This window comes from Nanorana parkeri, unplaced genomic scaffold (genome assembly GCF_000935625.1).
Source record: "Nanorana parkeri isolate BGI_ZX_2015 unplaced genomic scaffold, ASM93562v1 scaffold526, whole genome shotgun sequence".
NCBI lineage: Eukaryota > Metazoa > Chordata > Amphibia > Anura > Dicroglossidae > Nanorana > Nanorana parkeri.
The window spans coordinates 918,905-933,547 of NW_017306794.1; the positions used below are offsets into that span (position 1 = coordinate 918,905).

Sequence of the window (14,643 nt, forward strand, 5' to 3'; positions counted from 1 at the left end):
GTATTACTCTACTTATGCAGCGGGGTGGGTAACGTTGGGGAGTATATTAGTGTGTGTGTGTGTTGTATTTTTCTGTGTTTATGTGTATATTAAGCCCCATTCACATCTATATTTCAGGTGCAATTAAGGATTCCTGTGTCAGTATTTGCATTTTCCTGCAGCAGGAATCCTTAATCTACTGTTTACAAGCGGCACACATTTAAGTTAATGATCAGATGGCAGCCACTGCATGTATACACCTGCACACCACATGTAATGGTATGTGACATCATTACATGCAGTTAGAAAACTACCACTCAATCATGCATCCAGAGAGTGATTCTCTAAATAAGAACTTAAAGAACAATAACTTGCCTCTTTGAAGAACCCAACCATATTTTAAACGCTATTTTATTCCTGTCTGGAGTGACATTAAGTGGCACAGACATGTTACCATGAAAACATGAGGTGGAAGCTATTGAATGTGTCTATAAAGGGTTAACTGTGGGGTTAACTGTCCCCAGTGATGTCACTCTCCGTCTGCTGCCACTTAGGCCACCGTTCACACCAAGGCTTTTGTTGTGCACATTTTTACGCATGTTTTTATAAATGCGCAACAAGGTGCGTAAACAATGCACAAAAATAAGCTAAAAAAAAACTCCTGAAACGCTGTCACCTGTGTGTGAACGGGGCCTTATACTGTTGTCCTGTGAGCTAGTAAATATCTGTTGAGACTTTAGAGCTTAAAAGAAAAAGGTTTTGGCTTCAGATATACCTATTAGGTTAAGTTAAGTCACTGTATTTATAGCCACGACTTACTGTGTTACAAAAGTAATTGCTTTTCCTGACCTTCCAGCACGCGCAGTCCTTCCCACTCTATGTATATAATCCTGTGAGAGAAATAGTATCAGAATTCTAACCAGACAAACTTTTCCATCATTGCTTACCATGACAAAATTAAAAACAAAAACACATAGTAAACAATTTTTTTAACACTAATAATCTTAGACATATGCAATCATACAAAATAAACTAATATATTTTTGATAAGATGGAGGTGCATACAAAATGGAGTCAGATAAGTTTCAAGTTGATACTCAAAAGTGCTGCCTTACTTGTTTTGTTTGTGAATTCTTCTGCATCGAGGTTCATGATAAAGGATGCAACGCCCTGGTTCCAGAATATTGTTATTCAACGGTTTATTTAGAAGCTATTATTTTATTTGCCTAATTACCTGTTGATAGTTAAACCATATGGACATAACTATTATGTTCAAGGGCACTCTATTGTTTAACCTTTGTACATCACGTTAAGGGACTATTATTCTTGATAGTTAGGAAGTTCCCCTACTCCCTCGGTTATGTGCCCCAGATATGGCTTAGGCCCCATTCACATAGCGATATATATCGCGCGATTTCCGCCACGATATCGCGCATTTTTGCAGCGCGATTGTGCTATTCCTGAAAAAGTATTTAGACAGAGACGGCTCTCTAGGCAAATTAGGCGGTCGCCTAATGCCTCGCACTCACAAGGGCCTCGCGGCTGCCTAATTTGTGCACAGGCAGCATTAGGAGCCCTGTCACATCCAAGAGTGCATCGCAGCCACCGAACATCTCATCTCAACAGTATTAAGGACTCCTGTCACCTCCGAAGGGTGCTGTGGAGGGGGGGAGGGAGAGAGATGCAAGCACCGTCCCCGCAGAAAACTCTCCCCACTGCAGACTCACAGACTGTCAGAGATTTCTCCTTACAGGCTGTAAATCGTCTGCAGCGATCTGTGTCAGAGGGAAAAAAAGCCGATTACACACTAAGGAGAAATCACTGACAGTCTGAGTTTAGTCCCCCGTCTTGTCTACGCTCCCCTTGGCGCTGCTCTTCTGTCAGCCGCGATCGGTCTCCAATCCAGCAGCTGAAGGAAAGGAAGAACAGGTAGAAAAATAAATGAGTATAGTGAGGTTAATTGAAGTACTTAGAAATTGGGTAATACGATTTAAGTTGGAGGTAGTGCAAAAGAAAAGAAAGGACGTGAATGATTATTCGGGTAGATTCAAAGAGGCAATTCAGAAACATACAGAGTGGATGGTGAATTACGAAGCCGACATGGCTTTGCTCCGGACCCAGCTACGAACCGGGGGGTCTGTCCGGTCTGGGGGGGGGGGCTCTGGCCTGGGATTTGGAGGCGCATCACTGCACGGGAGAGGACCCGCGATGGCCTGGGTCACTCTAACGATCAGCCCTGTGGGTAAATATAGCTCACCTTAGCCATACGAATCACCAGACCGGGATCAGGGTCCATTCATGGGGGAGGGTCGGGGGTTCCCTGAAGGGGACGCCCTGTGGTTGATGTTCTCAGAATAACTATCATAGGGGGGAAAAGTTTTTTCTATCCTTTCTGTGCCACTTTGATATGTTAGTCATTTGTGTTGCATGGACAGTTTTGTTCATATTTGTATGTTTTATGCCACTGTGTGTGCCGGGGGGTCCATCTCCACTTCTCTAACCTTCCGTATGATATGGAGTGCGACCCCCAATAGGCCCACTATCTCGTTTATATACAACCGAGATAGCTTAGAGTTATACTACCTCCCTCTTGAATCTAACCGGTTCCTCCTTTCCTGCTCCCTTTCTAATCCTCCTTTTCTATCCCGCTTGCCATTCAGGGACGGCTGTCGGCCGGGTTGACTGCCATGACCTCCCTCAAACTCACCTCCTGGAACATACGAGGCCTCAGCGCACCTGAGAAAAGGCACCGGCTGTTGGCGGACTTGAGGGCGATGCATTCACAGGTTGTCTTTTTACAGGAGATGCACTCCAGGAGCAACAGGGTGCCCACCCTTGGCAGCAGAGACTATCCGGTGGTCTATCACAGCACCTCCCCAATATCTAAATCTAAGGGGGTCAGCATCTTGGTCTCCAGGTCAGTTGCATGGTTATACAAAGCTAATTGTTCGGATCCCAATGGCAGATACATTTTCCTGAAGGGGGAAGTCAATGGAGGTCTGTTCACTTTTGCAAATTGCCCAACACAGAACAGGTATCCTTCCACGGTTCTGCCTATACTGGCAGACTTTATGGAGGGCACCCTGGTCCTTGGGGGGGGACTTCAAACTTCGCCCTTGATCCCCTGGTAGACGTGTCCACGTCCCATTTATCGTATACTTGCCTATGCAGGCTCAAACAGGAGCTCCATTCACTGTGCCTGACAGACACCTGGCGCTTCCTCAACCCTGACTACACTTACTTTTCTCCAGTGCACCATACATACTCCAGACTAGACTACTTTGTCCAACACAAAGACCTCCAGATACTGTCATCGGCAGACATCGCTTCCATACTCACTTCAGATCACGCCCCCATCCATGTCACGCTAGATCTGGTAGGACCAAGATCTACCTGCTCCTCATGGAGGCTCAATGAATCCCTACTCCAGGAACCTGGGTTTAGAGCATCCCTTGATCAAGAACTCCGCTAATTTTTTGCTAATAACTCCACCCATTCACTTACTGTATGGGCAGCCCATAAATGCATCATGAAGGGTCTCCTTATGCGTCAGGGGGCGAAACTTAAACGTTCCCGCCCAGCGGAGAGCACCCGCCTCTTCTTGCACCTGCATCAGCTTGAGACATAGCATAAAAGGCTCTCTTGCACAACAGACATACCAGGAATTGTTAAAGGTCAGGGAAGATCTCAATACCCTCCTCTTTAACAAGCTCAAACGACGCCTCCTACGAGGTAAGAGATCCATGTATGAATTCTCTAACAAACCAGCCAGAGCTAGGGCGCTAAGATATCAGAAACCCAGACAATTCATATCCTCTATTGTCTCCGCCACAGGGGCTAAACTTCGCACCTCTCAGGCCATGGCCGGGGAGTTCCTCCGATTCAACCAGGAACTATATAATATACACCCACCTGGGGGACATGACCCCCCCCCCGGACTTGGCCGATGAGACGCAAACTTTCCTATCAAGATCAGGAATGCCAGTATTCAGCACAGAGGCGCAATTGGCTATGGAGGCTCCCATCACGGTGGAACATTGGCCCTACGGCAGGCAAAGACAGGGAAGGCCCCGGGGCCGGACAGATACACTCTAACCTATTATAAAACATACTCTGAGATCCTTAACGCACATTTTATATCGGCCTTCAACACTATACTATCTTGCGCAGTTGTGCCTGAGGACCTCCTCCGCTCCCACATCACTCTTATCCCGAAACCAGACAAGGAACCCTCACAGTGTGGAAGTTACCGCCCGATTGCCCTCAACGTTGATCTCAAATTGTTTTCCAAAATATTGGCCAACCGCTTGCTACCGGTCCTGCCGCAACTTGACCAGGCGGACTTTATCCCTGCGAGGGAGGCTAGAGTCAGCACCATCAGGGCTCTGAACGTGGTGCATGGCGCCCACACACGGGGGGCCCCGCTGATGCTCCTGTCCACGGACGCAGAGAAGGCCTTCGACCGAGTTCGTTGGTCCTTTATGCATGCCATTCTAGATCACATAGGATTAGGCCCCAACATGCATCGGTGGATAACTGCGCTATACTCTCGCCCCACTGCTGTGGTAAATGTTAACGAGACCCGCTCTGGATACTTCTCATTCAGTAACGGGACCAGACAAGTATGCCCTCTATCCTCACCCTGGAACCACTCTTATACACCGTGCACTCTGGTCGGGATATCTCGGGCTTCAATAAACGGTCGGGGGAACACAAAGTGGCTGCCTTTGCAGATGACAATCTTTTTCCTGCCAGACCCTCTGCAGTCTCTCCCCCGCCTGCTTCAGACCGTCGAGTATTATGGTCACCTCTCTGATTTTAAGGTAAATCTTTCTAAATCTGCGGTGATGGCCATCGCCCTACCAGCAACCACTGTCGCCTTGCTTAAGGCTCGCTTTCAGTTCCACTGGGCAACGGCCCACATTAAATATTTGGGGACCATGCTCACGCCTGACTTCAATCATTTATACACTGCCAACTATGCCCCCCTGCTCCTTTACAACAGCCAGGAACTCTCCCGCTGGAATGGTCTATACCTGACCTGGTTCGGCAGATGTAACTCAATCAAGATGACCTCCCAAAAATATTGTTCATGATGCAAGCCCTGCCAATTCACTTACCACCAGGGTTTTTCCATAAACTGCGTTGCCTGTTCACCACGTTTATATGGGCAGAGAACCACCCTCGGATCGGGAATTGGATACTTACAATGCAGAAGAGACACGGTGGGTCTCCCCGACATTCATATGTACTACAGGGCTGTCCACCTTGCCAGGGTTGTGGACTGGACCTGTAACCGAGAATGTAAACAATGGGTGAAGATGGAGCTGGAAGATCACGGGATGCCCCTTGATGGCCTGCCGTGGATTTCAGCACCGCTCACCCAGGCCCTAACATCACACCCCACTATTGGAGCTACTCTGAAAACAGCTAGAGAGACATTTAAAACCATATCCGTCTCTCCATTCCCTTCCCCCATGACCCCTATGCTGGAAGATCCGGATTTCGGCCCTGGTATGGAGGACACGCGGTTAAGGGGATTATACACGGAGAATAAGTTTCGCTTAGTGGATCTATTTGAGAATAGGCACTGGCTCCCCCAATCTTCCATTAGCACATTGGCATCTCCTCCCCTTAGCGCTTGGACGGCTATGCAACTGCGCCACTTCCTAATGGCGATTCCTCGCTCTGCGCTACCCACTCAGGACCTTGCGCCATTTGAAACCTTATGCAAACAAGGACAACAAGACGTGAGCGCAACTCTGTACGGGATGCTGGTGTTCCGCCCACAGGAGTACTGCCCCCCATTCTTGAAGAAATGGGAAGAGGAGCTGGGGCAGGTATTCACAGGTGAGCAACGGGCCAAAGCCCTGTTGGCCACCCACAAAGCCTCATTGCCAGCCAGAGTCAAGAACAGAGATACAAGATCTTATCCAGATGGTATAGGGTCCCCACCCTCCTCCATAAGATAAACCCGCTAGTACCTTACACTTGCTGGAGGTGTGAATCAGGGAGAGGATCAATGTCTCACATTTTTTGGTATTGCCCCAAGCTCAGACCCTTCTGGGATGCGTTCAGGGATACCATAAAACAGCTCACCATGAACGACCTGGGGGACCATCCTGCAACCTACCTACTACACGTCAGCCACTCCTATTACCAAATACAAGCGTTCTCTTACCATACACTTACTCTCTGCTGCCAAGGCCTGTATCCCTATGCTGTGGAGGCAAACCGCACCCCCAACCAGGCGCATCTGGTTTGAGAAGGTCAATGACATCTACTGTATGGAAGATCTCACCTCGACTGTACACAACACTGAAGAGCGCTTCTGTTCAACCTGGGGAGCATGGCTCCACTTCCGCTACTCTGATGCCTACCTACGGGTCATGGCGGTCTAACCATGTAGGTCGCGGCAGCTGCGCTGGGAACCCGGAATACTATCTCTATGCTTCCTTTCCTCCTTTCCTCTTGTTAGGGCGTAATTCCCTCATATGTTTACTTAAGAGATAAAACCGTACTGAAAAAAACTCCCAGCGCTCTCCGGCTGATGGAGTATACCTTGAAGTGAACTGGTCAAAGATACACCTACCACACCACGACTGTTTATCTTGCTGTGTTTATACTTGCAGTGGAAGTTTTAACGTACAATGACAAATGAGGAAGACTTTGGTGAGGTTTATAATACACTGCAGTTATGCCAAACTCAATGGTTACGTTGAACCACGCGTGGATCTGATTCTAAATGTTAAGAACATTCTTGATTTGCGAGTGTCAGGCACGCATTACGCGCCCTATGTGTATTAGGAATGATTTGTTCATTATTGCATTATGCTATAGGCGGCACACCACCCCCACTGTATGGAAAATTGTGATGTTCACCAATAAAGAAATGTAAAAAAAAAAAATGCATATGGAGGTAATACAAAAGCACAAGGAAAAGATAGTAAAGAAAAAAAAACGAAATTAATAAAATGTACAGGTCCCCAAGGAGAGTATGCCGGTGTTGGAAAAAAGAGAAACTGTAGGGGTACCCGTTTCTAAAGTGCAATTCTCTGCGCAAGAAACACAGATGGCAGCTCCACCTTACCCTCCCTTCAGGAGTAGCCTATATTTCTAATTAAGGACCTCCAGGCAGAAGAGTAGGAGGTGGAGAACGTATAGAAAAAGGGAAGAATGGGATAGAAATTAAGCCGTGCTATCAGATTATTCCTGGAAGGCAATTACCCAGGGGAAGAATACAGCAAATTGTCCCAGATGACATGTGTTTCAGATGTGGTCGCACAAGAAACCTAGCAAGGGATTGTATGGTTCACTAGGATGAGGTGGAGTGTGATGACCTGACAAATGATGATCATATTATTTAGCCAGAATAAGCTGCTATTGTTCTTGAACCTGAGTTTGAGCCTGTCATTGAGATTAATGTCAATGGCATTTCAGTTCCATGTCTTGTAGACACAGGTGCAACCCGTTCTTTACTTAATGCACAAAATGATGATTTACCTACCTCAGACCAACAAGTCTCAATAGTAGGGGTAAGTAATAATGTTATTACTGTCAAAGTTACTGAACCTGTAGCTGTGTCTATAGGCGATCGGTGTATTATGCATTCTTTTGTCTTGTTACCACACTCCTCTTGCAACTTACTAAAAAGGGATTTATTTATGAAAATGGGTGTTACTATTGCTTTCTATCCTGAAGGGATAACTGTGGATATCCCTGAGACGGGGAATATGAGGCTTCAGAACTCCTTTTTATGCCAGCCATTGAGCAACTGCAGGAGGATAAAATACCATCTGAGCACAAAGAGAATTGAACCTAGTGTCTGAGTTACCAGTGTCAATACTCCTGGATAGATGCAAGTCACCCCAGTGAGACTACCAGTTCCCAGACTTCCCAAGTACCCTCTTACACTGGTGGCCACTGAAGTAATATGACCGGTAGTTAAGGAGTTAGTGGAGGAAGGAGTTTTGGTACCGTGTAGAAGGCAAATACTCCTATTTATCCAGTACCAAAAACCTGGTGAAAACACTACAAGATGGCGATTGGTGCAAGGTCTTCAAGCTATCAACAGGGTAACTATTCCATCTGCCCCTATTGATCCTAATCCAGTACAATACTAGCAGTGGTACAGTGATTAATTTGGCTTCTGCTTTCTTTAGTATCCTTATACATCAGGAGGATCAATGGTTATTTACTTTCACCTTCGATGGGCAGCAGTACACTTGGACTAGACTTCCCATGGGATTTTTTTTTTTTTTCCCCCACAGGCACTAAAGGAAAAGCTAGATGACTGGGTAACACAAAAATGTTTGGTCCTAATACAGTAAGTGGATCATCTATTGGCTTCAAAAACTGTGTAAGCTTTAGTGGAAGACTCTGCTGAATTTCTTGGCTCAGATTGGACAGAGTGGATGAAAAGAAGTTACAGTGTGTGAAATCTAAAGTGCAATATTTAGGCCATTGCATTTCACAAGGGGTTAAATATCTTACTAACAAATCGAAGGATTAAAAAGGAAAGACATTTCCTAAAACCGTTAAGAGCTTTCCTGGGATTAGTGGGATATTGTCGGCAATGTTCAAGCATAGTCAGACTGGCCATTCAGGAGAGAGCCCTGAATGAGTATCAAACCCATTTTACTGAACCCTTTCAAAATGCTTTTGTCTCTATGCATTTGCAGGCTGCAAGAAAGTTGAACATTTCTAAATGCTGGGTTTACGCACACTCACCCGTATCCCATATGAGTATACTGTTAGAGGTGCCAGTGTCTTTACAATAATGGATGAACAGGACCATATAGACTCTGTAGTTTGCACATAGCTTCTCAGAGTAGTAGCAACGTCAAGTGCATGTGGTGAACCTGAGTAGTCGGTCAGTACAGTAAGCACCAGTTCATGGTTGAGGTGAAATGAGGAGGCAACCTTCGGCAGGAATTGAGGCAGTGGTCTCAAGATGACTGTCAGGAACAAATGTGCAGAAAGGAGCAGAGGCCGCAAGGCGTGAAGTCCAAGACCCGTGTGGCAGATGAAATTGCTAGGAGAAAGGCTGTCTTAAGGGTAAGGTTCCAAAGAGGTGAGGCGGAAGCCGGGTGGAATGGAGTTTCAGACAGGACCGAGAGGACCAGAGACAGATCCCATGGGGGGAACATCAGACAAGAAGGAGGTCGAATTTGGAAGCAGGCCTTTTGGAACTGAATTACCAGTGAGTGTAGTGCCCATCGTGTGCTGGAAAGAGCAGAGATAGCCGAGACGTGCACCCTCATGGTATTTCAGCTATGACCTTTATCGAGGCCCCACTGAAGAAAGTCCAGTACGTTGGAGACATCTGGAGAGACCGCGTCAAAGTTGTTGTGTTCTACCAGTTCGAAGAACCTGTCCCAAACTTTCTGATGGGTAACGGTTGATTTAAGCTCTTACCTATGCGTTTGGGCAGTGTCATTACTGGTAGCACCGTCTGCAAGTTTATAGAGTGATGGAAAGTTAGAGGCAAAGCAATAAAACAGTGGAAACAGTGTGTAGAGGTAATGATATCCTGCATGGTTGCAGGGGTTACCTCTCAGTGTGATCTGCTAGCTGGCAGCCTGTCAGAAAGCCAAATAGAGGATACAGACATCTAGTCCTGCTCCGATTCTAACTGGACGCCGGCGTATGCGCAGACAGTCCGATTTTTCGATTCGACTGCGCAGGTGCCGTCCGGCCGCGAATTGCGCCGGATGGTGAGGGAACAAAAGCCGTAAGGATACGTGGCGACCGGCCCTATAGACTGAACGGGAGATGTGGGACGCAGGGAGGGCCGCTGGTGGCAGTCAGAAGTGACTGGCGAAGATGCCTGCCCCATAGACGGCTGACCTCGGACGAGTGGAGGGGAAGTGCTGCAGAAAGGCAGACGGGCTGCACCACATGAGGTTGGGAAATCCCTGCCAAAAACCCTGACACTATGGGCTACCCTGGGGAATACCCTATGTAAAAGGTATGAAAGCAGGGACCTCGAGACAGGGAGACTGATCCTGCCCGATAAGCCACAGAAAAATCGGCTGGTAAGAGTGAAAAATAAAAAGGAAAAAAAAAAGAATGCAGCCAAAGCTCGTGTCCAGTGGCGAGGACAGAAAAAAAAAGAATGCAGTGGGCCAATAGGGAGCCAAATTTATTGTAATAAAGAGAAACAAAAGTTGGGGTTTTGGGCGCCAATTGACAAGTACCAATAGACTTCGAACAATATAGTATAAACATATTTTTAATTGATTAAGTATTCATCCATAGACTGGAATAGCACAAACCTCTAGTGGAACCACACTTGGTGGGTGATGATGCAGTACTTGCAAAGCTCAAAGAAAATGCCGTACTCGCATTAATGTGCTCAACGCGTTTCGCGCCGCTTCATCAGGAGGAGGTGGTGGTCTAGAGATCATACAAAAACATAAATACTTGAGCATCAATCTAATTAAAACAAAGAAAACTAATAATGCCGAGATGTGCCAATTGATCTTACCCCCTCAGTGTAAAATCCACAAATGCGTATGCACAGGCGCTGAGCAGAACAGGAGGGCATGTGTTCACTGGGTGGAGGAAGTTGGAAAATGCACAACAGGGGCTGGTCCTATGAGGTGCTAAGAGCATAGAGAAAAGTATATTCATGTCCAAAATGTAACCCCGTGGGGGAAATCATTAATGCGAGTGCGGCATTTTCTTTGAGCTTTGCAAGTACTGCATTATCACCCACCAAGTGTGGTTCCACTAGAGGTTTCTGCTATTCCAGTCTATGGATGAATTTTCTTATTTCTTTATTGATTGTATCCATGAATCATTAATCATGTTTTCAAATATTGTCTGATCATGTATCATTACCTCTGATGTGGAACCTAGGGGGTGAAAGGAGGTTCTCATCAAATTGTGTGTCTTGTTTTGTTTTCATATTCATATGCATTTATTGATGCTTTTTATCTTCTATACTTAATTAAAAATATTTTTATACTACATTGTTGTTGGAAGTCTATTGGTACTTGTCAATTGGCGCCCAAAACCCCAACTTTTCTTTCTCCCCTTAATATGACTTAACCAGAGGTTGGCGCCTAACTCCGGACCTGTGCACCACAAACTACCCTTTGTTCAGCCAAATTTATTGAACATGTGTCCTATGGGGGTAAGGGGCAGGGCCTAACCCAGCGTGTGCTGCCATGATGCCCCAGGAAATGAGAGAGAGAGAGAGAGAGAGAGAGAGGCTGGAGGCTGGAAGAGAAGTCTGCCTTGCCTGGATTACTCATCTTCAGTCATACAGTTTGTATGCTAGAGCACCTACTAAATATGTCACAATCTACAGTGTGCAATGATAAATTCATAGACTTCACAAGCTCAAAGGGTTTTGACTCTTCTCCTTGCCATGACAGATATATTGGAGTTTCTTCAGGCAAGCATTATGTACTTGGGTGTCAGTACCCTCTATCCGCATCCTCCGAGACAAAATGGGCAGCTTATTTATTGATAAGCCAGCTCTTAAGGGCTTGAGCAAGAATTTACGCTTCAGGAAAGTTGCTTCATTTTCCCTTAGGATTTACAAATGGTGCTGGATATGTTCTTCCTCAGGGAGGAGGGTCTTGGATAGTCAAGCTTAGGGTGCAACCCATCTTATTGCTACCATTTCGCCGGACAGTATAATCCTAAATCTCTCTCCCAGAATCATCCAAAGGATAGAAGATCCTTCCATCTAAATAGGACATCAATGTTGCCAATGTTCAAGAATAAAGTTTTGTTTCATTCATGCCTTAAATGTGGCTGCTATGCTGAGGAAGTACATTTGAGGTCACCTTCTTTCAGGTCGATCTGTTCATCTTTCTGGCAGTATCAGAAAGGGTCTCTCTGCATCCACTAGGTCACATGCATTGTGGCCGGTCAGGCAGATGGAGCCACAGATCAATCTCTGGGTTCACTCTACTGAAGGATTTCATCCTTATGGACATATTTAGTGGTGTATCTCCAGAGTTACACTGCAAGGCAGTAACCTGGTATATGTTCCTGTCCCATTACAGGCTCAATCCAGGAATCTTGTCCATGGTGAAGTTTGGTTCTGAATGTGTTTGTGTAAATTAGATCAATATCTCAACTTTTGCCCTCCCTTGTTTTTGGTTGCTATGTCCCATTCATATGCTGCCATGTTGGTGTCAGGAAAACTGAAAATGGAATACTTACCTTTCGGTAATTTTCCTTTCCTGTAGCTCGCGGTATACTGAGACGCTGCAGTATACCGCGAGCTGCTGCTCGCGGTATACTGAGACACCGCAGCTGAAGCCGATCCCGACAATTATGCCGCGATCCGTTCAGCTGCGTGACTGACAGCTGGCTCTGCCTATCTAGAGGCAGAGCCAGCTGTACCCGCCCCCTCCCATTCCACCAGTCAGCGCTGGCGGATCGGAGCGGGGAATCCAGCCCCTCCCCTGTCATGGCAGAGAGCAATGACAGGATCAAGAGGTGAGCGGCGGTATGTGTTCGCTCACCTCCCGATCTACTGAGCCGACCTGTGACAGTCTCATTGTCACAGGTCGGCTAGAACTATGAGGTGAGTGAAAAGCACTCACCTCATAGTTCTGCTTTAAACCTTGCAATAAGAGCAATGGTGGGAAACTGCCTTGCACTGAAAAGTGCACATTGCACACAGCTGGTAGTGATGCTGCATAATTCTTCAGTGCATTTCCCTTCAAGGGTAAAAGAAGAAAAAAAATGACAATAGAGTGTCATGCTTATAAGGGGCCCTAGACGTACCATAGGTGGAGGCCTGGATAGCATTCTGCACTTAAACACAGTAACAAAGTATAGGGGATCAACACATACAGAACCCAGTGAATATTTCACAATTTGGGGATCTTTCACCCCTACTGCGGGTATACTCCCCAAGAGAGTATTTAGGGATGTGGATCACACCAGAGGCAGTGTCACAGCCCTGGACCTGTAATGCACTCTTTGGCTAACAAACCAGCACACTAGGTGCCTGGGGAGCACCACAAGCAGAGCCCAGTGCCTGCAAGTCTCATTACAGGCTAGCTCTGCATATGCATTACGGGGATGTGCGGCTCCGGGAGGCAGGTGAGGCAAAGCCTCACATAGTATTACGGAGGAAAAAGCTGTCAGCGACAAGTATGAAACTGACAGCTTTTTTTCCATTCAGAGCGGCTTGTTGCAGGTTACACAGCAGGGAAAGCCTCCCCCGCTGTGTAACCTGTCATTCAACGGATAACTGCTTGTTAATAACAAACAACACTGCATCCGGCTTTTGACAGGTAGTTAGGTTACACAGCAGGGCTTCCTCACTGCTTGTGTAACCTAACTTGGTGAGGCAAGAGCTGTCACAGCCTCTACTGTGTTAGAGGCGTGAGCTCTGTGGATGGCTTGGACCAATGACAAAGCGCCATTGGTCCAAGCTGTCCAAATCGGAAAAACAAAACAGTGAGGACATCAATCTCGATGCCTCACCAGTGGCGAGAAAGTGAGGGACATGGAGACTTCTCCCTGTATCCTCCCTTCTTCCTCTCCATACAGCTTGGTTACCGAGCTGCGGGCGGGGCTTCGGCAGGATGGGGTGGAGCTTCGAAGGGCTGGGGGATGCCTCACCCAGCACAGAACATCACTGATGCATTGTGTTAGGGTCCAGTTGCGGGAATAGGCTAAACCCCATAGATGCATAACGAGCCCCCACCCAGCAGCTTAACTGTATGCTTTTCTCCAGAGAGAAAGGACATCCATCCTCCTAGAACAGTGGTCCCCAACCCCCCGGGCCGCGGACCGGTACGTGGATCAAATGGTACCGGGCCACGGGCCGCCCAAGGAACATTAACAGGGCATTTTGACAAGTACTTGTACTTATCAAAATGCCCCCGATACAAAGCCCCGAAGCTTGCGTGTTTTTTTAATACTTACCGTGCCTCGTCGCACCGAGCGTCGCGTCACTGCTGCTCCGGTGGGCGGTTTGCGTGTGAGGAAAATCCTTGTGCCTGAGTCCACGGGGCTGGTTTAAGGGAGACGGATCCGCTGTCAGCGCGTAGACCAATCAGATAGCAGGGGCGTGTCAGTCACGAGTTCCAGCGACGCCGCCTCCCTGCAGTCCGGTTGGAGTTCTTGTGTGCGCGCTTTCACAGCGCCCGGCAAATGGGGAGTTTGACACGGCAGCTGGCTGTTGGTCAGAAACGCTGTGCAGAGGGGGCTGAGCTCAGCTGTGAGGCACAGAGAGGTGCAGGTCACCCACCAGGAGTGGAACAATGAGGGTGAGTGCGACCTAAACACGTGACCTGGAAGCGGGGGGAGGGGCTTATAAAGTGATCTCTCTGTCCTTAGTTGCTGTGTTTTTGTTGACAATCAATTAACTGCCTCCCTTCACATGACTGTCACTCTTCCTATGGCTGTCACATGACCGTCACTCCTCCTATGGCTGTCACATGACCGTCACCCCTCCTATGGCTGTCACATGACCGTCACTCCTCCTATGGCTGTCACATGAGCGCCATGACCGGTTTTTTTTTACTTACCGCGCCGAGCGGCGCGTCACTGCTGCTCTGTTAAATCACTTTATATTCATTTTTTGGTGTAACTGTATTTTATTTTGAAGGCATGTTTAAATACAATTAAAATTATTAAATCAAACCAATCTAAAATATAAACAAACAATCAACGTCCCCCCCC

At 47.1% G+C, this 14,643-nt stretch overlaps 1 protein-coding gene across 1 annotated transcript in view; it reads right to left on the bottom strand.

Annotated features, from left to right (window-relative positions):
- Positions 1 to 14,643, bottom strand: part of DDX47 (DEAD-box helicase 47) — a gene marked incomplete at its 5' end in the record, with an annotated part of 247,895 nt that overhangs the window by 83,768 nt on the left and 149,484 nt on the right. The window contains one exon of the mRNA XM_018561473.1: positions 799 to 869. Coding sequence (XP_018416975.1) covers positions 799 to 869 — 71 coding nt within the window. The remainder of the gene's footprint in view (positions 1 to 798; positions 870 to 14,643) is intronic.